This window comes from Macrobrachium rosenbergii, chromosome 25 (assembly GCF_040412425.1).
Source record: "Macrobrachium rosenbergii isolate ZJJX-2024 chromosome 25, ASM4041242v1, whole genome shotgun sequence".
NCBI classification, from domain to species: Eukaryota; Metazoa; Arthropoda; class Malacostraca; order Decapoda; family Palaemonidae; genus Macrobrachium; species Macrobrachium rosenbergii.
Window position 1 is genome coordinate 11,549,653 of NC_089765.1, and position 26,223 is coordinate 11,575,875.

The 26,223-nt window shown below is 35.7% G+C and overlaps 1 protein-coding gene across 25 annotated transcripts in view; it reads left to right on the forward strand.

The window, feature by feature from the left end:
- The window catches only part of Mctp (multiple C2 domain and transmembrane region protein), a 1,033,178-nt gene that overhangs the window by 857,187 nt on the left and 149,768 nt on the right, over positions 1-26,223 (forward strand). For all 25 annotated transcript variants that reach the window (XM_067126836.1, XM_067126837.1, XM_067126839.1 and 22 more), the window contains 3 exons: positions 8,243-8,385; positions 12,719-12,798; positions 15,930-16,038. In XM_067126836.1, coding sequence (XP_066982937.1) covers positions 8,243-8,385; positions 12,719-12,798; positions 15,930-16,038 — 332 coding nt within the window. The remainder of the gene's footprint in view (positions 1-8,242; positions 8,386-12,718; positions 12,799-15,929; positions 16,039-26,223) is intronic.

The following is a 26,223-nucleotide window of genomic DNA, read 5'->3' on the forward strand; positions in this document are numbered from 1 at the left end:
TTTTTATCTAGGGTCAAACTGCACCTTGATTGCTTTTGCTTTGCTGATTTTATAAATTCCTGCTAAGAAAAAAATTTCTAAATTGATTATGACGTAAATTAGATTGAAATTGAGTGGTTATAAACATTTGGCTGCTGAGTCAATATAATTGTAAAATTATCATTTTCTTTGTTCAAATGATGTTAAAACTGATTGGCTACTGATTTAAGATATCTGTAAAATTATCATTTTCTTTGTTCAAATGATGTTAAAATTTCTTGGCCACTGAGTTAAGATATCTGGAAAATGATGTTAAAATTTCTTGGCTACTGAGTTATCTGGAAAATTATCATTTTCTTTGTTCAAATAATGTTAAAATTTATTGGCTACTGAGTTAAGATATCTGTAAAATTACCATTTACTTTGTTCAAATTATGTTAAAATTTATTGGCTACTGATTTAAGATATCTATAAAATTATCATTTTCTTTGTTCAAATGGTGTTAAAATTTCTTGGTTACTGAGTTAAGATATCTGGAAAGTTATCATTTTCTGTGAAGACTTCTTAAGAAACGGAAGGATTAAAAGGACTGCACAAGTAGAGAACTTATAAGTAAGACTTAACTTGAAACCTGTTCTCCTTACTCTCGGCTCTACAGTCTATCTCTTGCACGCAGTAGACTTTCAGATGGCATCTTGAATTCTCCTCTTAGTCGCTCCGCATTTAGATACAGTAGTGTTCATATTAATTATTAACTTACATTTAGTCAGTTTTTATTTGTCACCGCAGTATGAAATTGGATGCACACTTAATGGTCTTTAAATCTGAAGTTTTTTGAAGATTTTTTTATAGGTAAACTTTTCTGAGGCGATCTGTCATTAGGTAGTGTAACAAATAATTAATTTTTCGGAGCTGGGTGGTTTCCCTGGCACTAGTGCAGACATATGGCCAAAATTTTATATATGCATTCCATAAGTGATTTTCAAAGAAAACACAATAGAAAATGCTATAGAGTTGCTGTAAAAACCAACAGGATATTTTCATGTGAGATTCAAATACGAAAAACAAATTTCAGTACTCATCGTGTCCCTAAAATTGGTGCCTGATTTTTGTCATTGTTCTTGTAAAGTAAATCAACAAGACCACAATGTCATATATATAGACAGAAGGGGCTTTCCTGAAGGACTTGCAAATTCAGATATTTAGACAGAAGTGGCTTGCCCAGAGGACTTGCAAAGTAAATCAACAGGACCACAGTGTCACATATTTAGGCAGAAGGGGCTTGCCTGAAGAAATTGAGAAGGAGCTTGCCTGAGGGACTTGTAAAGTAAACCAACAGGACCCCAGTATCACAAATTTAGACAGAAGGAGCTTGCCTGAAGGACTTGCATAGTAAATCAACAGGGGCCCAGTGTCACATATTTAGACAGAAGGAGTTTTCCCAAAGGACTTTCAAAGTAAATCAACAGGGCCGCAGTATCACATATTTAGACAGAAGGGGCTTGCCTGAAGGACTTGCAAAGTATATCAACAGGACCACAGTATCACATATTTAGACAGAAGGAGCTTACCCAAAGGACTTGCAACGTAAATCAACAGGACCACAGTATCACATATTTAGACAGAAGGGGCGTGCCTGAAGGACTTTCAAAGTAAATCAACAGGGCCGCAGTATCACATATTTAGACAGAAGGGGCTTGCCTGAAGGACTTGCAAAGTATATCAACAGGACCACAGTATCACATATTTAGACGGAAGGGGCGTGCCTGAAGGGCTTTCAAAATAAATCAACAGGGCCGCAGTATCACATATTTAGACAGAAGGGGCTTGCCTGAAGGACTTGCAAAGTATATCAACAGGACCACAGTATCACATATTTAGACAGAAGGGGCTTGCCCAAAGGACTTGCAAAGTATATCAACAGGACCACAGTATCAAATATTTAGACAGAAGGGGCTTGCCTGAAGGACTTGCAAAGTAAATCAACAGGACCCCTGTACCACATATTTAGGCATATAGGGTTTGCTTTTACTTTTGCACCAGATGAAAAGTAAAAGCATTGTTGAAGTTCACTTAGCTGGAGGTCCAAGATACACATAACTGTTACCAGACTTTCAGCTTACTTCACACCCGCAAAAGCCGGCTTATTTCAGGTCCTTAGTAGATTGTTTTGCTTCTTAGTATTGTTTTGCCTCTGGCAGAATCGCCAGTTACATTGAGTTACAATAACTGTTGTTGCCAACCCTTGGTGTCTTAAGGCAGTGTCAGATATTTATCAGGGTTGGGCTGTGTCGTGTCACGAACTCCTGACACACTAAAGAGCACTGAAACAGTGTTAGAGAATTGAATATTTAAGAGATATGAATAATTAAGAGACGCAGAACTGATATGTCTTCATAGAGCTGACAATGTAGGAATTTATGACTAAACGCCTTAGATGGACCTATGTTCTGAGTGCAGAAATAATATAGGTAAGGGTGAGTCATCTATCCCCTCACCGAACAATGCTTTAAGACTACTGATGCTCCTTTTCGTTATTTCTGCGTTGTCTGAAAGGAAAACTTCAACTCAAGCTACATAGATTTTTTTTACATAATTTTAAAAATATGGCCCAGAGAATTAGTCCAGAATGGGTCCATTTTGAACCAGTTTCGTCAGAAAATATTGAAAATGCGAAATAACAACTCACAAGTTTGTTTATTCACCTTCATAATATTGTGATATTATGGACATATTAGTTATAAATGTATGGTTGAGAAAAGGAAAAATGTTCTAAGTTAGGAGCCCAACAAATGGAAAATCGATGTTTAGAACTGACTTCGAAAGGGATCTACTTGTTCGGATATTGTCCTGACTTTAATGATAAAGATGAAATTGATGTACTTTGAATATTTTTTTTCTAGATTAGTTCACTTACCACGTTTTGGCTTCAGTCAAGTATCTGTACCATTACTTGGTGGTTAGGATGCGTTTTTTAGACTGCCGTACTTTGTAGATGAGGGCCTTTTATTTACGGTAATATAATATCTTGTATATTATTAGTAAGAATTTTTGGAATAGATAAAGCACTAATGCAGCGTGACATAAAAAGATATAAAATAGTATTATGGTTATTGTGTATTAATTTGGAAAAAAAAAATCTCCCCTAGCAGTAAAAAATCATTTCGGGAGAATTTTTATGTTTAAAAAAGAGCCTAACTTGATATTATAACAGTTCATCTTAAGAAAAGATATATTCTTGTACAGAGAGAGAGAGAGAGAGAGAGAGAGAGAGAGAGAGAGAGAGAGAGAGAGAGAGAGAGAGAGAGAGAGAGAGAGAGAGATTCTATTGTAGGATGCAAAAATCAGTTTAAAAATAAGATACTTGTAGAGCGTGATAGCTTACATTATACAGGTTACGAAAATCAATTACTTTTGAACAGTCTTCGTCTATATCTAGATTGAACTTTGACTCATTTGGCAAGATTTCAAAAAGTTAGTGTCAAGCTCATTTAGGAGTTTACACGGCAATTTGCTAAGTGGCAAGGTTCATTTCAAATAGCATTATAGATAAATTCATCTGAGCATGTTTGTGTTAATGGAAAAACAAGACTTCTGGAAAAGTTGAATGTCTTACAAATGGGCCATCAAGAATGAAGTATTTGCACTTCAGTCCGGAGGAAACTAGCTGGATAATTTAGGATTTACCGACACAACTCTCTTGCGAAATTCGAAAATCTATGTTGAAGAAAGAAAGCACTCTGGGGAAATATGCTAATGTTCCATTTCTACTTCTTCGTAAAGTACCATTTGTTCCCAATCGTGTTCCCAGCTCATGCCGTCGAGATGAGAGCAATGATTGAAAAATATTTCTCATTCATCTGAAATATCATGCGGTGCAATTGTCTCGAGTTTTTTAGAGAAAGATTTTCTTGCACATCTGCCTCCGAAACAAAAGCAAGATTTGCATGGCAGGCATAGAGAATGGAAGGACAGTAGTAGGCGCTTGTATCCTGGATGGGTCCTGGAATGGCCCCTAGAATGGGGTCCCGGTATGGGTCTCAGAAAGGTTTCTGGAATGAGTCCTAGAATGGGTTCCCGGTATGGGTCTCAGAAAGGGTTCTGGAATGAGTCCTGGAATTAATCCTGAAAGGGTACTGGAATGGGATCCCAGAAAGAGCCATGGGATGGATTCCAGAATGGGTTCTGGAATGGGCCCTGGAATTAGTTCTGGAATGGGTCCAGAAATAGGCCCGGGAATGGGTCCTGAAATGGGCCATGGAATTAGTCCAGGAATAGGTCCTGGAATGGGATCCCGGAATTGGTCCTAAAATGGTCCCAGAATGGGTCCTTGAGTTGTACATTTTTGGTCCTGGAGTGGACCCTGTAATAGGTACTGGAATAGGTCCCGGCATGGGTTCTCAGAATGGGTGTTGGAATGGGTCCTGGAATGGGTTCCCGGAGCATCTTCATATGCATGGTAGAGAGTAGTGAATTCTAACTGGTATTGGTATGATAAGGAGATATATAGATTAAGTAAATTCTAGTTGTTATGATTATATTTCTGTGGCAGAGATTAGGATTGTTATCAATATTGCGTTTTGTATTCATGATTGCAATGAAGAATAAGGAGAGAGAGAGAGAGATAGAGAGAGAGTAGACAGGAGAGAGAACAGAGAAATGAAATTATGTGACAGGACAAAGAACTATAATGATTTTGTTAAGGATATTGATTTTGGTAAGGATATTGAGAGAGAGAGAGAGAGATTGCCTAGAAGAAAGAATAAACAATATGAAATTATGTGAAAGTAAGAATAGTGGCAATGGAAAAGTAGATTAGATATTGTAGAATCTACGACAGGGAGATGACTGTAAAAAACGAGAATCCAAAAGATTATTATTATGTCATTATTATTATTATTATTATTATGTGTTGTGTGTGTATTATTATTATTATTATCAGTATGAAACCTATTCATATGGAAGTAGCCCAGGGCCATTGACTTGAAAGTCAAGCTTCAAAGAATATTATAATGTTCATTAGGAAGAAATAAGAAATACGTAAATACATGAAGAGATCCCATTTATTAAAAAGAAAAAATAAATTAACAAATAGATAAAAAAATTTATCAACATACAAGGAGAATAGTATTAGGTAGCAATGCATTGCATCTTCGCTTGAACTTCTGAAGTTCCAGTTGCACACGACATCCTCTGGGAGGCTGTTTCACAGTCCAACTGCGTGAGGAATAAAGGAGGACCTCTGGAACTGAGAAGTTCGACAGCGTTATGTTAATTTTTTTTTCCATTTTTATGCACATTAGAATTTTGGTTTTGGGTATGGCTGCTTATGTCTGTCAACGTAGCAAGTTAATTGATAATTCTTTCAATCTTAATTTTTTTTTTAACATGGGTGCATCTTTATCTTCAGGTTTCATTTTAAAGTTTTTGGCTTTCCAAAGTTAGTAGGTCAAGTAGTATAGATTTCTAAGGAATGTCTTTGAAGAAAATATATAGATATTTTGAATGGCTATTGGGACATCATAGATACTTTGTCATTTAGTTGATATTTACCTCTCAGTTGATTTTTTATGGTTCGAGGTGGTTTTACTACAAAAAGAATCTGGTCACTCCTGAACCTTCTCTGGGAGTAAGTGTTGGAATAATTTGCAGCAGATTTGTAAAACAGACTTCTTCGCTATGTTTTGGAATTATAATCCAAGGTTTTTTACGAGAATTGCTAATTAAATGAGTCTACACATTGCATACATACAGTACAGTCGACCCCCGGTATTCGCGGGAGATGAATTAAACCCCCGCGAATACTTGAAAACCCTTCTAAAAACGCTTATAACTGTCTATTTTGATAGTTCAAAACACCAAGAAACCTTCTAAAAATGCGTATACCTGAATATCTCATTAGTTTTATCACAAAAACTGCATTTAGTCACGAAAATTTTATGAAAATACAGTAGTCTGTGAATATTTCTCTATGAAAAACACAGCGAATGTGTTCCACGGAGAATCCGCGAATAGACGGGGTGTCCACTGTACTGGCATATTTTTTTTTATTGTTTTTGTGCTTTAATTTTAGTATTTTGTAAAACAGACTTCTTCGTTTTGTTTTAGAATTATTGTCCAAGTATTTGACTAGCATTTCTAATTAAACGATTCTGTATATTGCGTACAAATAACACTGAATTATTTTTATTTTATCCCCCCCTGGAGTTCGTTTTCATTATCAGTTACGTCAGACGTTCCCAGAACTTAGGATTCCTCGTTTACGTACGAAACGAAAAACTGTATTCGCTCATATTTTCGTTTCGGTCTTCAGTTTAAAGTTTTAGATCGTATGCAATAGATAAGTGGGCATTAAGCTAAACAGACATAATATAAAGATTGTGTATAGAATTAAATATTCTCTCAGCACCCAATTAGAGATGTGTATAGAATTAAATATTCTCTCAGCACCCAGTTAGAGATGTGTATAGAATTAAATATTCTCTCAGCACCCGCTTGGGGTAGGGACCAAAGTTCTTTATGCGATATTAGATCCGTTTTTATAATTTTTACCTCAAAAGTTGTCTATTTAGATTGATAACGAGACTCTTCACCGAATCTTCTAATTTGTCCTCAAAATGATGAAAATGGGACATTATGTTGTCAAATCCCAGCTAGCGATGCGAGACATTGAATATTAACAATGGTGTATTTTAGGCGTTATCTTAAGTCAATGTTAGTCCAGACTTAGATTTAGTAACGCCAGTTTAGAGTAACCACAATTCAATCAATCAATCTTAAAGAGAGATATTGTCAGCGGGACAAGTAGATTCAGTGAAATAGAAAAGTTTAAGTTGATGATAACGTTACATTAAATAAATCACTAATATTTTAAGACAGTACTTGATTCCTTCGACGAGTTTATTTGATGATACCGGTTGAGTAGTATATATGGCAGGATTCCAGAATGAAGTTATTTAGCAAGGCTTACTTTTGTTAAGGGGCGAATATCGGTCTTATTCCAATGCATGAAATGTCTGGAGGCTGCCAATGCTTAAAATCAGTTTTATTTTAATTTGTGGTTAGTGTTAGGTTTTTTTTTTGTATGGAAGAGGGGATGGAGGTTGATTAGTAGTGTTTCAGCAAGGTTATTTTGGAGCAGTTCATAAACAGGAATTAAGAGAAACAAAGAAAGAAAAGTTTGAGACAATTCAGGGAAATAAAATTGAGGAGGAGGCCTCGGAATGCCCATGATAAACAGGCCTGTGTATTTTGTCTTCATTTTACATTATTCATTATTTAATAGTATTTATTTAATATTTGCTCATTTACTCTGTAGTCTTTAGGAAGTAAAATGAATATAATTATACAAGTGAGAAGTTGAAAAAAGTAACTTTAGAGAAAAGGGAGAAATTGTCGGTTATGTCATTTTAGCGATACTTTAGGATATTCATACTATTTTACTCCGTAGTTTTACATGAAGTAAAATTAATATAATTATATAAGGGAGAAATTATAAAAAAATAACTTAGAAGAGAAAAAATGGAGAGATTGTCACAGCCACGTCATTTTAACGGTATCCCCCGATATTCGTAAGATGCGGTCAGTGTTGGAAAGGTTTCAGTTCCAAAGTTCATTTTGTTTGACAGTCATGTTTGACCTGAACGTGTTTCAGCAATGATTCGTCTCATTCGTGGCATTGTACCAGACCCAGTCTTTTCGAAGATGTCTCTCTCACCTTGTTACGATGCTAATGTCTGACTCGTTCAGAAGTGGAATGGAATTGTAGTGGAATTACTGTTTTATTTCTCTTTATTCATTTAATTTTTTATTTGTTTACCTGGACGCCAAGCGCAGTTCTTATTAGGCAAACCAAAAATTATTTTTTTTTTTTTCTTTGAAAAGTTAATTTGTTAAGTAAGTAGTTTTAGACTACTTATACTACCCCCAAACACGAACTTTTTATTTGAAGATAACTTAATTTATTAATTAAGTAGTTTCAAACTACCTCTGCTACACCCAAACACGAACTTTTTCTTTGAAGATAACTTAATTTATTAATTAAGTAGTTTCAGACTACTTCTACTACACCCAAACACGAACTTTGAGGATTATTTATTCATTTCTCTGGACTTGAAGCGCCGTTAGCCGCAACCAAACATGAGATTTTTTTTTCTTTTATCTTTGAAGATGACTAAATTTATTTCGTTCAAACTACTTTACTACCTGTATAACTACTGCTACTACTACTGTCAATTACCGTTCGATTCCCCCCCTCCCCCAGGGACCAGCGACCCCTACGTGAAGTTCAAAGTGTGCGGGAAGTTGGTGTACAAGTCGAAGACCGTCTACAAGGACTTGAACCCGACTTGGGACGAGACCTTCACCATCGCCATAGAGGACGCTTTCGAACCCGTCGTCGTCAAGGTGAGATTGTTATTGTTGTGATCCTTTTGCTTCCAGGAATATTTTGTTCCAGTGCTTTTGCTTCCAGGAATATTTTGTTCCAATCCTTTTGCTTCCAAGAATATTTTACTCTAATCCTTTGGCTTCCAGGAATGTTTTATTCCAGTCCTTTCGCACACAGGAATATTTTGTTCCAAACATTTTGCTTCCAGGAATATTTTGTTCCAATCCTTTTGCTTCCAGGAATATTTTATTCCAGTCATTTTGCTTCCAGGAATGTTTTATTCTAATCCTTTTGCTTCCAGGAATATTTGATTCCAATCCTTTTGCCTCCAGGAATATTTTATCCTAATCCTTGTTTCTAGGAATAATTTGGTCTAATCCTTGTGCTTCTAGGAATATACAGTGCACCTCATGCCGTGCACTGTAGGCATTAGTTAGGTACTTAGGTTCTTCCTTAGGCCGCTAGCTGCAACCCCTTTCATTCCGTTTACTACACCTCCATTTATATTCTGTTCCTTCCACCTTACTTTCCTCAACCCTCTCCTAACAGTTGTTTCATAGTGCAACCGTTTTCAGGTTTTCCTAATGTTACACCTTTCAAACCTTTATACTCTCAATTTCCCTTTGAGCGCTGGATGACCTCACGGGTCCCAGTGCTTGGCCTTTGGCATAAATTTTATAATCTATTCTCTTCTGTTCTTTAATGTTTCATCGTCGTTTTATCCAGGAATATGATATCCACTTTCAGTGATAAATGAAAATTTTAAGTCCGTTGATATTAGTTGTCTTCAGTCAATGTTAGACCAGACTTGAAACTCGGCCAAAATGAATTAATTTCCAGTGAAGTGTCCTTCAGTCTGATTTCAATGAGGTTCTTCTTGCTTGCTGCATATCCAGTAATGAATCAGATCGTTGCCTGTGCGATCTCTCTGTCTCTCTCTCTCTCTCTCTCTCTCTCTCTCTCTCTCTCTCTCTCTCTGTCTCTCTCTCTCAAACACACACGCATACGTACATACATCTGTTGTAAGTTATATGCATCAGTATTATAAGTCTCTCTCTCTCTCTCTCTCTCTCTCTCTCTCTCTCTCTCTCTCTCTCTCTCTCACGCACTATACATACATCTGTTGTAAGTTATATGCATCAATATTATAAAGGTCTCTCTCTCTCTCTCTCTCTCTCTCTCTCTCTCTCTCTCTCTCTCTCTCTCTCTCTCTCTCAAGCACACACATGCACATATATTAGTTATATGCATCAGTATTGTAAAAGTTTCTCTCTCTCTCTCTCTTTCAAGAACACACTCTCAAGAACACACACACACATATACAATTAATGTTAGTCACCTTTCGTTTGAAGTTTAAAGTAAATCAGGCCATTGCCTTAGTTATTGGTTTTACAAGACACTTTCCACCAGTACAGTATGTGGTGTTTCATTAAGTTAGATTCTGAGTACATCCTCTAGAAGAGGAATTTATAGAGGTTTCTCTATGTATTAAGTGGTATGAAATGGATTAGCCTATTAATGCTATGGAATGAGTCAAGGCTTGTTTTTATGTATGAAGAGAATTATTTATGAGAAGATTATATAAGATGTATACTTCGTTATTGGTTTAAGGAAAGAAATCGCATGCTTAGGTTGAAATCTATGGCCATTTTGTATTGAAACTTCCCTAATATGAGAAGTAGTAATGGGAGGAATGTATGTGACGATGGCAAAAGGACTAGTGCTATTAGAGAGAGAATAAAAGTTGTTCTACGATTGAAGATTCAGTCCAGAAACAACGGGAAAGACAGCACTGGCCTAATTTAACGTCTTTGAACGATAAAAGTAAACAAGTAAAAGATGCGCCGAAGTTTCTTCGGCGCAGTCGAGTTTTCTGTCCACTGTATGATCAGTGCCAACGAAAATAGACCTATCTTTCGGTGTTCCCGGTATAATGCTGTGTGAGCCTCGGCCCATGAAACTTTAACTACGGGTCGGTGGTGGCCTATCCTATATCGTTGCCAGAAGCACGATTATGGCTAACTTTAACATTAAATAAAATAAAAACTACTGAGGCTAGAGGGTTACAATTTGGTATGTTTGATGATTGGAGGTTGGGTGATCAACATACCAAATTGCAGCCCTCTAGCCGCAGCAGTTTTTAAGATCTGAGGGCGGACAGCAAATTGTGCGGACAGAAAAAAAGACTGATGGACAGACAAAACCGGCACAAAAGTTTTCTTTCCAGAAGACTAAAAAGTAAAGCGGGATTAACTGACAGAAGACCCGCGAGAAAAATTGCCTCTGAAATGAAGGGTGGGGAAAAGTATAAGAAGCAACAGTTGCCGAAGAACTGCAGTGGCAGAGATCAGCGGAGGAAGCTCGAATTGCGTTCGGCAAAAAGAAGCAGAGACGAAGAGAATGAAGAGCCATCGATTGCACTCATTTCCCGAGAAAATTGGTTTGATTCAGATACGTTTTATTATCAGTTCCTCGGAAGGTGCAAGGAGGAAATAAGGGTTTGTGGTGATTGCCGTTGCGAGGAATGCTGATTGTTCAAGAAATTCCTTTAAGAAGATTTCAAGAGAGATGCGAATGGAAATGGAAATCTGTCTAAATGTGTAAGAAGGATCACTTTGCTTGTATTCAGTCAAGAATAGTTCAAGAAGAAGAAAATTAGATTTGTGGCCAAGTTACTGAAACACGAGGAGGGCAAGAGTTGTTCAAGATGAAGAAAACTAGATTTGTGGCCAAGTTGTCGAAACAAAAGGAGCACAAGAATTGTTCAAGAAGAAAATGAGATTTTTGGCCAAGTTACTGAAACGAGGAGGACAAGAATAGTTCAAGAAGAAAATTAAGATTTGTGGCCAAGTTACTGAAACACGAGGAGGACAAGAATAGTTCAAGAAGAAAATTAGACAGTTACTGAAACACGAGGAGGACAAGAATTGTTCAAGAAGAAGAAAATTAGATTTGTGGCCAAGTTACTGAAACACGAGGACACAAGAATTGCTCAAGAAGAAAATTAGATTTGTGGCCAAGTTACTGGAACACGAGGACGACAAGAATTGCTCAAGAAGAAAATTAGATTTGTGGCCAAGTTACTGAAACACGAGGGAGACAAGAATTGTTCAAGAAGAAGAAAACTAGAATTGTGGCCAAGTTATTGAAACACGAGGAACACAAGAAATGTTCAAGAAGAAGAAGAAAACTAGAATTGTGGCCAAGTTACTGAAGCAAGAGGAGGACAAGAATTGCTCAAGAAGAAAATTGGATATGTGGCCAAGTTATTGAAGTTAAGGTTATTACCAGACTTTTGGAATAAGTATCTCGATCATTTTGTCTAGACCTCTCCAAGAAGTTAAGGTATTTGCCAGACTTTAAGAATATGTCACTCTTAGGAATAAATATCTTGATCACTTTTCGTTACATTTCTAATAAGTAAGGTTGTTGTCAGACTAAGAATATGTCAGACTTGAGGAATATATATCTTGATCATTTTTTCTTTACATTTCCGAGAAGTAATGGCTGTTATCAAGCATTAGAAGTAAAAGTCTTAAGAATATTCTCCATTTTACATTTCTAAGAAGTTAAAGTTACTATCAAGCAGTAGAAATACAAATCTTGAAAATATTTATTTCCCATTTACATATCTAAGAACCTAAGGTTATTGGCACACTGAAGGAATTTATATCTTGATCATTTTTTCTTGACATTTGTAAGAAGTTAAGGTTATTTCAGGCTTAAGAAATATTAGTCTTAATAATATTTTCCTTCTACATTTGTAAGAAGTTAAGGTTATTTCAGGCTCCAGAAATATTAGTCTTAATAATATTTTCCTTCCACATTTGTAAGAAGTTAAGGTTATTTCAGGTTCCAGAAATATTAGTCTTAATAATATTTTCCTTCCACATTTGTAAGGAGTTAAGGTTATTTCAGGCTTAAGAAATATTAGTCATAATAATATTTTCCTTCTACATTTGTAAGAAGTTAAGGTTATTTCAGGCTTAAGAAGCTTTTGAGTGATTGCTTTTCATGTCAAGTACATGACTCGAAAATTAACAGAAGCTTTGAATGATTGCTTTTCATGTCAAGTACATGACTCGAAAATTTACAGAAGCTTTGAATGATTACCTTTCATGTTATGTACATAACTAGAAAATTTAAAGAACCTTTTAAATTATTGCTTTTCATGTCAAGTACATGACTGGAAAATTTCAAGAACAATTTAAATTATTGCTCTTCATGTTACGTACATGGCTGGTAAATTACAAGGAAAGGGCTTTAGCGGTTCATGCTTTTCATATTCAAGTACATGAAATGAAAGGTCAGAGAATTGGAGAATTAATACATGGTATATTCTCTCTCTAGGTTTTTGACTACGACTGGGGCTTACAAGACGACTTCATGGGTCTAGCTTCAATTGATCTTACTACGCTTGATTTAGACAAGTAAGTAAAAAGACTTTAGTATTATCTGCTCAAGAATTTGTCTGAACTTTTGCTAATTTAGATTCGTTTTTTTTTTTACTCTCTCTCCCCGTTGGGTGGTATTGCCGTCAGTGCGCCTCTTGCACTGCACTGTAGGCATTACTTAATGTTCTTTGTAGCGTCCCTTCGGCACCAAGCTTCTACCCTTTTCATTTCTTTTACTGTACCTCCGTTCATATTCTCTTTCTCCCATCTTACTTTCCACCCTCTCCTAACAATTGATTCATGGTGCAACTGCGAGGTCTTCCTCCTGCTACACCTTTCAAACTATTTACTGTCAATTTTCCTTTCAGCGCTGAATGACCTCACAGGTCCCAGTGCTTAGCCTTGGCCTAAATTCTGTATTCAATCAGTTCAGTTCAATTCACACCGTTGGACTGTGGAACAGTCTCCCAGAGAATACTGTGCAGTTGGAACCTCAGAAGTTCAAGCGAAGATGAAATGCATTACAGTACTATCCTAGAACAATTCTCCTTGTATGTTAATCATTTATTTTTATTTTTTACTGTTTATGAAATTTGTTAATTTATATTATTTTCTAATAACTGGTCTCTTCTTTCTGTATTTCCCATTACCTTCTGTTAATTCCTTGTAATGAACACCGTAATATTCTTCGGAAGCTTGAGTTTCAAGGTGGTGGCCCTTTGGTGGAATTGTTCCTTATGAATAGGGTTCTTCATCTTCTGAATAATAATAATAATAATAATAATAAGACTGGCATTGTCTTTACTTTAGCTGGTATTGTGCGTGTGTATGTGAGAGAGAGAGAGATAGAGAGAGAGAGAGGCTAACATTGTTTTTACTTTAGGTGTTATTGTTGTGCGTGTGTATGAGAGAGAGAGAGAGAGATGCTGACATTGTCTTTACTTTAGTTTGTATGGTTGTGCTTGTGTATGTGAGAGAGAGAGAGAGAGAGAGAGCCGTAGGGGGGTGTGTGGTTGCGGAGAGAGAGAGAGAGAGAGAGACATTGTTCTTACCTTAGTCAGCATTGTTGAACCGAGGCTTCAACACTTGTATTTACTCTGGGATTTGAGACGAGAAGTGGAAGACTCGTTGCAGAAGGAGAATCGCCTCTTACTCGGCCATATTGCAGGAGCCTCTCTGCCTAATTGCTTGTTGCAGGGTCTTGCACCAACGTATTGCACAATTCCGGCAGTATGTTGCATCGTTGCACCAATATAAAACGTAGGGAACTCACTTAGCAAACGTCTTGCCTGCCATTACATTTGCTGGTATAAGTGTTAATGGAAGGTACATTAGGATAAGCGCCATTCTGCCATTATTATTATTTTATTATTATTATTATTATTATTATTATTATTATTATTATTCTGTATTTCCTTTACCTGCGTTACTTCTTTCTAATGAACATTCATTGGAAGCTTCTTGAATTTCAAGTCAGTGGCCCCTTTGGTGGGTTCCCATATGAATAGGGTTCATCGTCTGAATGATAACAGTAAAGAAATAGTAATAATATTGATATAAATGATAATATGTGAGTGGGGTTCATCTCCTGAATAATAATAATAGTAATCTTAAGAGAAGTGTTGGTTTAATTCTGTGGGGCATTAAATATGAAATTTTGACATGAGTCTATAAATTGGGTTATTCAGCTTCCAGGATAGAAAACTTCCTTGTACAAATATTGGGAGATTTTGGGCTTGTTCTGTATGAATAGGGGTTCACCTTCTGAATAATAATAATAATAATAATAATAATAATTAGACCTTTATTTTTAAAGAAATCAGTCCTGGCAGAAATTTAACCGAATGTTTGCACTCCTTAAAGCGTTTTTTACTTGCATTTTTATTTATTTATATAATAATCTGTTAATTTATCTGTTTTTTTTTCTAATAACTGATCTCTTTCTGTATTTCCCATTACCTTCTGTTACTTCTTTCGAATGAACACCTTAATATTCTTTGGAAGCTTCTTGAATTTCAATTTCTTCCTTCTTAATGACTATCCACCCTCTCCTAACAATTGATTCATAGTGCAACTGCGAGGCTTTCCTCCTGCTACACCTTTCAGACATTTTTACTGGCAATTTCCTTTCAGCGCTGCATGACTCGTAGGCCCCAGAGCTTGGCCTTTGGCCAAAATTTTATATTCCATTCCTATAACCTCGGCGAATTGCATTATAGTCTAATGGAAACTGATGAGCCTCTTGCCTTGTCGTTAATGAGACAACAAGTCGCTGGGACTGTCTTTGTAGTCAATCTGTCTCGATGATAATGTTCAGAATTCTTCTAATGATCATTTACGCCTCATCGTAATGATTTGTTCAGCAATTAGCTCGACCCTGATTTAGGAGAGGAGGAGGCCCGTTAGTAATTATCCTTTTCAAAATATATCAGGTTAGAATATTATTATCATTATTATTATTTCAGTAGACGAAATCTATTCATATGTAACAAGCCCACCACAAGGGGAGCCATTAACTCGAAATCCAAGCTTCCCAAGAATATTATGGTGTTCATTCGACAGAAGTAACAGAAGGTAATGGAAAAAACAGGAGGGGATCAGTTATGAGAAAAACATAAATTAAGAAATGAGTAAAAATAAATCAAAATGTAAAGTAAATTATTAAAAATGCAAGGAGAATTGTATTAGGGTTGTAATGAATATCATCTTCTTAACTTCTGAAGTTCCAGTTGCACGACATCTACATTTTATATACATGTATATGTGTATATATATATATATATATATATATATATATATATATATATATATATATATATACATATATATATTACACACACACATTCTGGTACATTAATCCCAGACTCCTTAATAAATTAGGAAATCACTGAGGACTATTGCAAAGCTGTTTAATGCATCATTGCTTGACCTGCGAACAGCATATGAAATCCCCGTTGGTTCAGGGGCTGTTGGGGGTGGGGCGGTAGTCCCGTCAGTGCACCTCGCACGGTGCACTGTAGGCACCGCATTAGATTCTTTGCAGCGTCGTTTCCTTAAGCCCCTAGCTGCAACCCCTTTCATTCCTTTTATTATTATTATTATTATTATTATTATTATTATTATTATTATTATTATTAATGCTGCTGCTTTTGTTGTTACAATTGCAGAACTCAGGAAATCATTCTGCCACTTCAAGAACCGGGAAAGTCCACGTACATGGGGGTTCTGTATCTCGGCCTCACCCTTCAGCCAAAGACTCAGGAGGAGAAAGAACAGGTGAGTCCAGTGCAGAAATTGGTTAAAAATTTCTCTTTCAACCATTATCGCATTTTGGACTTGAAAATGGCATTGTCCTGTTCTAATATGTGATTTTAGCGTTTTTCTATGTTTCAGTGTGTGGTTTGAACGTTTTCCTATGTTTCATTGTTCAAATCAATCATTAAACCATAGGCAAACGTTTGAAACATATTAAAACATAGAAAAACGTCCAACGCATATATTCAAAATAGGAAAACGTTTAGAGCACACATAAAACATAGGTAAACGTCCAAAACACTCATAAAACACAGGAAAACGTTCAAAGCATAAACCAAAACATAGGAAATGTCCAAAGGGAGACATTAAAACGGGAAAATGTTCAAAGCAAACATTAAAGCATAGGAAAATGTTCAAAGCATAACTAGAACATAAGAAAAGGTTCAAAGCAAATTTAAAACATAGGAAAACAGTCAAAGGACACATCATAGGAAAACGCACAAAGCATACAACAAATCATAGGAAAACGTTGGGAGCACACATTACAACATAGAACAACGTTGAAAGCACACCTTACAACATAGGAACGTTGAAAGCCCGCATTACAACATAGAAGAACGTTCCAAGCACAAGTAACACACAGGAAAACGTCCAAAGCACAAGCAAAACACTGGAAAACGTTCAAAGAACAATTAAAACATAGGTAAACGTTCAAAACAAACATCAAAACATAGGAAAATCAGTGTCCAAGTCCAAAATGCAATAATATTGCAGCTTAAATTAAAATAATACCAAAAATAGGATGTCAGGTAAGAAGTCCCTCGTCAGTTGGTGATGTCTCTCCGAAAAGGTAAGATCTGAGATTTATTTTGCAGTTTCTTCGTGACGTCAAAATTGACATTTACTGTGATGTGATTTCTTCGTTTACGTTTTCTTTGGTGGGTAAAGTGTTCGTTTTCTTTGGTGGGTGTTGTTGTTGGTAGTAGAGAAAACTGACGTCTTTTTCGAGTTATAGAAAATGAGAATTTCGAGGTAGACGCGCATATTGTGATGGTATATTTGGACGTCTACTGTATATTCGAAATGTTTACAGTCAACTAAATCTCTCTCTCTCTCTCTCTCTCTCTCTCTCTCTCTCTCTCTCTCTCTCTCTCTCTCTACTCTGTAGAGGGTTCTATCTGAATGTGAAATTTGTATTGATCCTCGCATAGGCTATATAATTATTATATATATATATATATATATATATATATATATATATATATATATATATATATATATATATATATATATATATATAAATTCAATAATGGGAATTAACAGCGCAGTTTGTAAAGTTTGCAAAGTGTTAATTATGAGATTGTAACAGTGTGTACATATTGTTCCCCAGTTAAAGGTGTAGAAACTTAGTGTGTAAGTGTAGACGATGCCTGTGTGAGAGAGACGATGAAGATCTCTTTGTCGAAGCGAACTGATAATAATCTGTCCAAGATGCATTGGCTGAAAACACCTTTGTATTATTTCAAGAAAAATTATAATCTTAAATATATATAACAGATGAATATAGTCTGTACATACATTTATATATATATATATATATATATATATATATATATATATATATATATAAATTGTATATATATAGATAATCCTGACACTGAGCAAACAAATGTAGACACTCTCAGCAAAGATGATACCAAAATTTTTGCCAACTAAACCAAGTAAAACTTAATCAAACCTACCCTGACCTAGAACTAAGGATGCACCCTTAGGAGGCGGTATCTTTTTGTGGCAAAGCTACCTGAGTCTCCTAATGGATATGACCATACTTGCACTCTTCCCAACATTTTTTTTTATAGAATTTTATTACTACTGAGCATCCTTTCAATTGGTAATCGGCACAGCACTCCTTTTATGTAGGTGAGGGTGCCATCCTTTACCTGGAATCCCAATGTCGAAAGAATATAATATATATATATATATATATATATATATATATATATATATATATATATATATATACATGTATATATATACATATATATATTTATACATATATATACATGTATATATATTATATATAATATATATATGTGTATACATGTGTATATATATGTATATATATATATAGGTGTGTGTTACAGGCAGACCTCGAAACCAGGCATTTCACGAACCGCCTGAGATTTCTGGCAGATAGCGAAATGCACTTCGAGACATTTGATCCCCCCAGGGGCTAGTGCTAAACACAGCGAAATACATTTGACCCTCAGGGGATAGTACTAAACACGGCGGAACAGTGACTCGCCTACACTGTTTTGTCGTGTTTAGTACTAGCCCCTGGGAGATCAAATGTCCTTAAGTGCATTTCGCTACCTGCCTGAAATATCAGGCAGTTCGTGAGATGCCTGGTTTCGCTGTCTACCCGTAACATGTATACACATATATATACTTACACGTGTATATTTATATAAATATTAATCCAGTTCTCATTTCGTCAAGTAATTGCAACGCTACGCGAAACCTGAAACAGTCACAGAGGCTACTCACCTGAACACATCTTTTTCCAAGTGCCAATATTTGTAAGTGGCATCATAGACTGCAAGTGCCAAGAGACGAGAGTGCAGAGTGCCAGCAGGTGAATGAGTCGGACGTCACTCGGATATAAATATATGAAAAAGAGTTTAAGTGTTCCCTGTCAGGGTGGCAGTAGGTTGCAGACGCCTTGTTGTTGTTTTAGCTGTTATATATGAAGTGGCTTGTGTATATTAACTATTATTATTATTATTATTATTATTATTATTATTATTATTATTATTATTCAGAAGGTGAACCCTATTCATATGGAACAAGCCCACCACAGGGGCCACTGACTTGAAATTCAAGCTTCCAAAGAATATTATGGTGTTCATTAGAAAGAATTAACAGATTATTATTATTATTATTATTATTATTATTATTATTATTATTATTATTATTATTATTATTATTATTCAGAAGATGAACCCTATTCATATGAAACAAACCCACTAGAGAGTCCAGTCACTTGAAATTCAAGCTTCCAAAGAACATGGTGTTTATGAGGAAGAAGTAAGAGAAGGTGAAGAAGAAGAAATCAATTACTAAATAGATAAAAATGTATTAATATGCAAGGAGAATAGCATTAGGGTAGTAATACATTGCATCTTCGCTTGAACTTTTGAAGTTCCAATGGCACGACATCCTCAGGAAGTAGGCTGTTCCACAGTCCACAGAAGTAGACATTCACTTGGAAAAATATTCTTTGGAAGCTTGAATGTCAAGTCAGTGGTCCTTATGGTGGTGGGTCTTGTTCCATAATAATAATAATAATAATAATAATAATAATAGCTCAGGACGTCACATTCATATAGATATATAAAAAAAAACTTCCGGATCCCCCGTTAAGATAATAAAGGTAGCAGTTGACTGTTTGTTGTTACATATGAAGTAAATTGTAAATTATATAAATTAAAACGTACAGACATTCACTTTGGATAATAGTTTCAGGTTCACGATGAAGGAAAACGGTTATATACTTCTCATTCATGTTCTCTTAAATAATAGACAGAAAACATCAAATCTTATTGATCCAGTTACGAAGCAGTGATTCACATTATACCATCACGTCACCGACACATCAGTCTCGTTCAGTTCGTGCCCAACCTCCCAATAGTCACAGAGTTAGCCGTAAGAAACTTGTATTATAAGCACCATCACGTCACGTCACGTCAAAATATTCTTTCCAAGAAAACGTGTCGTGACGTGACGGTGGACGACGTGTGCTTGATGGTGAGGTTTTGACGTGACGTGATGTGTCGGTGACGTGTTGTTATGATGAGAATCAGACTTCAATAGGCAGCCTGGTTATTTTCTCCAAAAGTGCTCTTGAATTACCGATATTTTGAATTTTGAAACGTAAGAAATGGGGCTTTAATAGTCAATACTGAGCAGATGCGTGTTACTGAGTGAATATTAGCTTTGAACAAAATCATGTTAATAAAAAATTTTTAGGATTCTACCTTCAAAATATAGTGAAAAAAAATAATAATTTTTTTTCGTTGTCATCTGAAACTTCTTTGCCGCGTTCATGCAGTCTAAAATTATTGATAAAGCATCTTAATCAGAAGTATTATAATAATATATACTATATACTATATATATATATATATATATATATATATATATATATATATATATATATATATATATATATATATATATAATATATATATATATATATCTAGAACTGCTGGTCACTTTTTACCAGATACATATGTAATTGTAATAGCCACAATGCCCTCTTAACTTCTCGAATTCTTCGCGCCTTTTCGAGAAGTTAAGGTTATGTATTATATATAAAGTCTTCTAATGCTAATGCACACGTGGCATTTATAACACTGGCAACATTCCAATATTTTTGGTACTTCTCCAGCCCTCAAAGTTAAACTCTTCAAAGGGACAAACACAAACTGCCAGAATTGTGGCCCAGTTTATTCATGCAAAGCCACACAAATATATATGTAACAAATATATATATATATATATATATATATATATATATATATATATATATATATATACTGTATATATTATATATATATATCAGATATTAGAAGGAAGCCAGTGATTGCAGGAAAAACAATAATAAAATTCGTTCTTATCAGAGGAAGTCTCAGATATAGAGTAATGAGAAAGATGTTTAGCGTTGCACTCGGAACACAAAATCCTTCCGATACTTTCGTAGATTTTTCATTATATCATAGATTTTTGACGTGCGCAATTATGTCATAGAACACATTTAAAACGTTTGGTTGAACAGAGAGTAGAATGACTGTAGAGATTTTACAGTCTATTATAAAGACAGAACCCACATGAATTAAGGTGACAAACTTACTAGGAAACAAATTACTTATTGTGTTGTGAAACTTGGGTAGTGGCTCTCTCTCTCTCTCTCTCTCTCTCTCTCTCTCTCTCTCTCTCTCTCTCTCTCAGCATCGGGTTCTGTGCGATAGCCGCTATAGATATAAATGAGAAAGTTTAGCTAATGTTGCATTGCCAATCAAACGTTCAGTTTTAATTCCAGGAATTTTAGGAATGATTTAGGCCCATTTGTTGAATTCCCGTTGATCCAGGCAAGGGAATCAGGAATCAGGTACCTGGTAGTTATTCCAAGTAAAAAATGCGCCTAAGTTTCTTCGGCGAAATCGGGTTTTCTCTACAGCGTATAATCAAGGCCACCGAAAATAGATCTATCTTTCGGTGGGTCTCGGTATAATGCTGTATGAGCCGCGGCCCATGAAACTTTAACCACGGCCGTTGGTGGCCTATCCTGTATCGTTGCCAGAAGCACGATTATGGCTGACTTTAAACTTAAATAAAATAGAAACTACTGAGGCTAGAGGGCTGCAATTTGGTATGTTTGATGAGTAGAGGGTGGATGATCAACATACCAATTTGCAGCCCTCTAGCCTCAGTAATTTTTTAAATCTGAGGGCGGACAGAAAAATGCGGACGGACAGACAAAGCCGGCACAATAGTTTCCTAGTACAGAAAACTAAAAGCAATTGACAGAGAAAGAAATATATAAATCAGTACACGAGAGATCTGTTTCTACATTCTCGTATTGCAGGTCATTACGTGATATGGGATTCGCTATAAATACCACATAGGTAGATGGAGAAGCCTGCAGTGATGACGTCAGACTCATAGCATCATGTCACAGTGACGTCATATTCACGTCATGTTTGACACCCGGCAGGCGGCTGTAGTCGTGGTTCTTACGAGGGAGAGAGAGAGGACTTTCTGTAGCGGTTATAGTCTCTCTCTCTCTCTCTCTCTCTCTCTCTCTCTCTCTCTCTCTCTCTCTCATATACACATGGCTGCAATACTAACTAAAGAAAAGACAGTGTTAATCTCTCTCTCTCTCTCTCCTATATATATATATATATATATATATATATATATATATATATATATATATATATATATATATATATATATACCTAACAATACCAACTAAAGGCAAAACAATGTTAAACTCTCTCTCTCTCTCTCTCTCTCTCTCTCTCTCTCTCTCTCTCTCTCTCTCTCTCTCTCTCTAGTACCCACACACGCACAACCTACGTCATTTGGCTGAGGAGAGGTGCCACGTCACAGATGACATTTGGAGCTTATTTTTGGTATATTTTATTGCTCTCCAGCGGATCGTTTATTCCCCCCAGTGGTTGCGTTTTTTTATATTTTACCTCTCCCGTAAGAAATAGTACTCAGTATCTTACATTTTACCTCTCTCGAAATAAGTGTCTTACGTTTTACCTCTCAGGCAAGAAATATCTTACATTCTACCTCACTCGCAAGAAATATCTTACGTGTTACTTCTCTTTTGAAATAAACGTCTGACATTCTACCTCTCTCGTAAGAAATATCTTGCATTATACCTCTCTCGAAATAAATGCCTTACATTTTACCTCTCTCGTGAGGAAAATCTTACATTCTACCTCTGTCGTAAGAAATATCTTACATTCTACCTCTCTCTTAATCAATATGTTACATTTTACCTCTCTTGTTATCAATATTACATTCTACCTCTCTCGTAAGAAAAATCTCACATTCTACCTCTCGTAAGAAAAACCTTACATTCTACCTCTCTCGTAATCACTATCTTACATTCTACCTCTCTCGTAAGAAAAACCTTACATTCTGCCTCTCTCGTAAGAAATATTCTTTCATTCTACCTCTCTCGTAAGAAATATCATACATTTTACCTCTCTCGCAATCAGTATCTTAATTCTACCTCTCTGGTAATCAATATCTTATCTTGGAAGGGGGACAGATATAAATTTCTCAGGAAATTAGTGAATTTAGTCTTCATGAATCTTAATCTTTTTATTGAAGTTTGACGTACTCAGGTTTAAATTGGACTCTCTCTCTCTCTCTCTCTCTCTCTCTCTCTCTCTCTCTCTCTCTCTCTCTCTCTCTCTCTCTCTCTCTCTGACATTTCTAAAGCTGTTTAACTAAAATCGTGATGGATATAGGAATTCTGTCTCTCTCTCTCTCTCTCTCTCTCTCTCTCTCTCTCTCTCTCTCTCTCATTTCTAAAGCTAATTAACTATATGATGTTTAACTACAAATTATCTGGATCTCTCTCTCTCTCTCTCTCTCTCTCTCTCTCTCTCTCTCTCTCTCTCTCTCTCTCTCTCTCTCTCTCTCTCCCACATTTTCTAAAGCTGTTTAACTACAAATTATGATGGATATAATTTCCATTTCTCTCTCTCTCTCTCTCTCTCTCTCTCTCTCTCTCTCTCTCTCTCTCCTTCTAAGCTGTTTAACTTATCTCTCTCTCTCACTCTACACACATAACCATTTCACACTCACACACACACACACATTTCTAAAGCTGTTTACTATAAATTATGATGGATACAGGCACCTCTCTCTCTCTCTCTCTCTCTCTCTCTCTCTCTCTCTCTCTCTCTCTCTCTCTCTCTCTCGCCATGGTTAATCACTTATCATTGACTTTTTCAAGTGCAAAGTTATTCTCTTGCATTTGTCACCTCAACGACCACATTTGAATCTAAGTGTTTGAAGTTATGAGTCTCTATTCTAGCCTGATGATCAGCCTACCAAGTGGCGATGTTCTTATAAAATTTGTTATTTTAAATACTCGGTTTGACAAATCATATGGTTTATTGGGGTGCTTAAAATTAAACACTCGATTTGACAAATATTATGCTTTTTTAATCAATTATATGTTTCTTTTTAACTTGTTAATTTTTTGCGAAGTTTGTACATTTTTATCACGGAATGGCCGTACGATTTCGGTTATATATACGTATATATATATATATATATATATATATATATATATATATATATGTGTGTGTGTGTGTGTGTGTGTATGTATGTATGTGGGTGTATGTATGTATGTATGTGTTTGTGTTATGTATTTCCTCACACTCATTACTGTACCATTTTATTTAGTGTATTTTTCTCACAGTTCGAATCGAGATCAGCCATGACGATTTTAATGTATTTTGGAACTGAGATTTATCGATCTCAGAATATTTCTTTGTGAATGTTCGTGTTAGTGGTCAAGAGGTTCCTCTCTCTCTCTCTCTCTCTCTCTCTCTCTCTCTCTCTCTCTCTCTCTCTCTCTCTCTCTCTCCGTAAAAGTCAGAGCTTTCAGTTTATTTAGGCAGTTGGAGAATCATTTCTTCAAAACGAGGTCACCAGTGTATCTGTCTTTTTGGGTGGGGGGGGGGCTGTTTCACATGGTAACTGGGAATGTTATTTTTGTATTTTTAGTTTTTGAATGCCACCCCATGACCGTTGATACTTTCTGTTGATTATTTTCAGAATTTTTAAACATTTTTTATTTGGTAGTCTCTCATCACGAGATGATCACGAATTTGAAAGTGGTATTTCAGGTAGTGTGGTGATCTTTCCCAATACCGAAAATGTAATCTGAAAATTAATTGTACTTGTATTTTTGATAGATGTGTTTTTCACGAGAAGACGATGTCTATAACTGATGCAGTGCATTACAATTTGTATTTTGACATTTTGTTTACGTTTTTATTGATTTATTAGTTTGCTAATTTATCTGTTTCTGCAAATCTCTCTTTCTGTATTTCCCATTCCCTTCTGTCGAAAGAACACCGTAATATTCTTTGGAAGCTTGAATTTCAAGTCAGTGGCCCCTGTGGTGGGCTTGTTCCTTATGAATATGGTTCATCTTCTGAATAATAATAATAATAATAATATTCTGTTATTTCTTTCGAAAGAACACCATAGTATTCTTTGAAAGCTTGAATTTCAAGTCAGTGGCCCCTGTGGTGGACTTGTTCCTTATGAATATGGTTCATCTTCTGAATAATAATAATAATAATAATATTAATGATAATAATAATCTGTTACTTCTTTCAATTGAATTCTATATTCTTTGGAAGCTCGAATTTCAAGTCATTGACCCCTGTGGTGGGCTTGTTCCTTATGGATATAGTTCATCTTCTGAATAATAATAATAATAATAATAATAATAATAATAATAATAATAATAATAATAATAATAATAATGTAGAATTTAGAAGACTGTGACAGCTATGTACTACATCGATTTATTTGAGACTATAAAATGCCCAATTTGTCATTAGTATAAGCAGCTTTCAAATAAGCCTTCATTATGCAAGGGATATTGTAGTCTCTCTCTCTCTCTCTCTCTCTCTCTCTCTCTCTCTCTCTCTCTCTCTCTCTCTCTCTCTCTCTCTATCAGTAAAAATGGGCTATCCCCATGTTTTTCTTTACCCTTGCTGCAGCCCTATACAGTCTACTGACCACGAGGTACCTAATTCACTGGTTTTAACAAGGGTACAAAAAATGGTTAAAAAAACACTTGTAGTTAAGTTTAAATCAAAGAGAGAGAGAGAGAGAGAGAGAGAGTTGGAATGTGTGTTCAGATATGTGTTTGACGACACAACTCCCATGTGTTGTCAAGCCAAGCAGATGTTCTTTTTTTTTTTATGTGAATGAGTCGTGAAAGCAACTGGATGAAAGATTTATGGGTCATATAGTGCTTGCTCTTTTGCTTGTCATCTTTGCACTGAAGTCTTGCCAATTGAGTGGTCTACAGGAACGCCGTTTCGGTAACCTTGGCCCAGTGCCTCATTCCACCTGCCGTGGATGACCCCTTTTTCTGCTTTAAACGATTCTCTCTCTCTCTCTCTCTCTCTCTCTCTCTCTCTCTCTCTCTCTCTCTCTCTCTCTCTCTCAGTTTGAAGGAATAATGTAAAGTATATATGATATTTTTTCTTTTCTCAATTTCATTCAACATGAGCAATAATACGTAAAATAAGAATAATTCAATTTTATGGTATCTGTCATTTCAAACTTTTTCAGTAATGCACCTCTCTCTCTCTCTCTCTCTCTCTCTCTCTCTCTCTCTCTCTCTCTCTCTCTCTCTCTCTCTCTCTCTCTTCGTTTCAAGAAAATAATATAAAATGTAAATAATTCAGTTTATATGGAATGTTCCATTTTAAAATTATCAATATACATCTCTCTCTCTCTCTCTCTCTCTCTCTCTCTCTCTCTCTCTCTCTCTCTCTCTCTCTCTCTCTCTCTCTGTTTCAAGAAAATAAGTGTATATAATTACTTCTCTGTCTTTGTAATCTCTCTAATCTCTCTCTCTCTCTC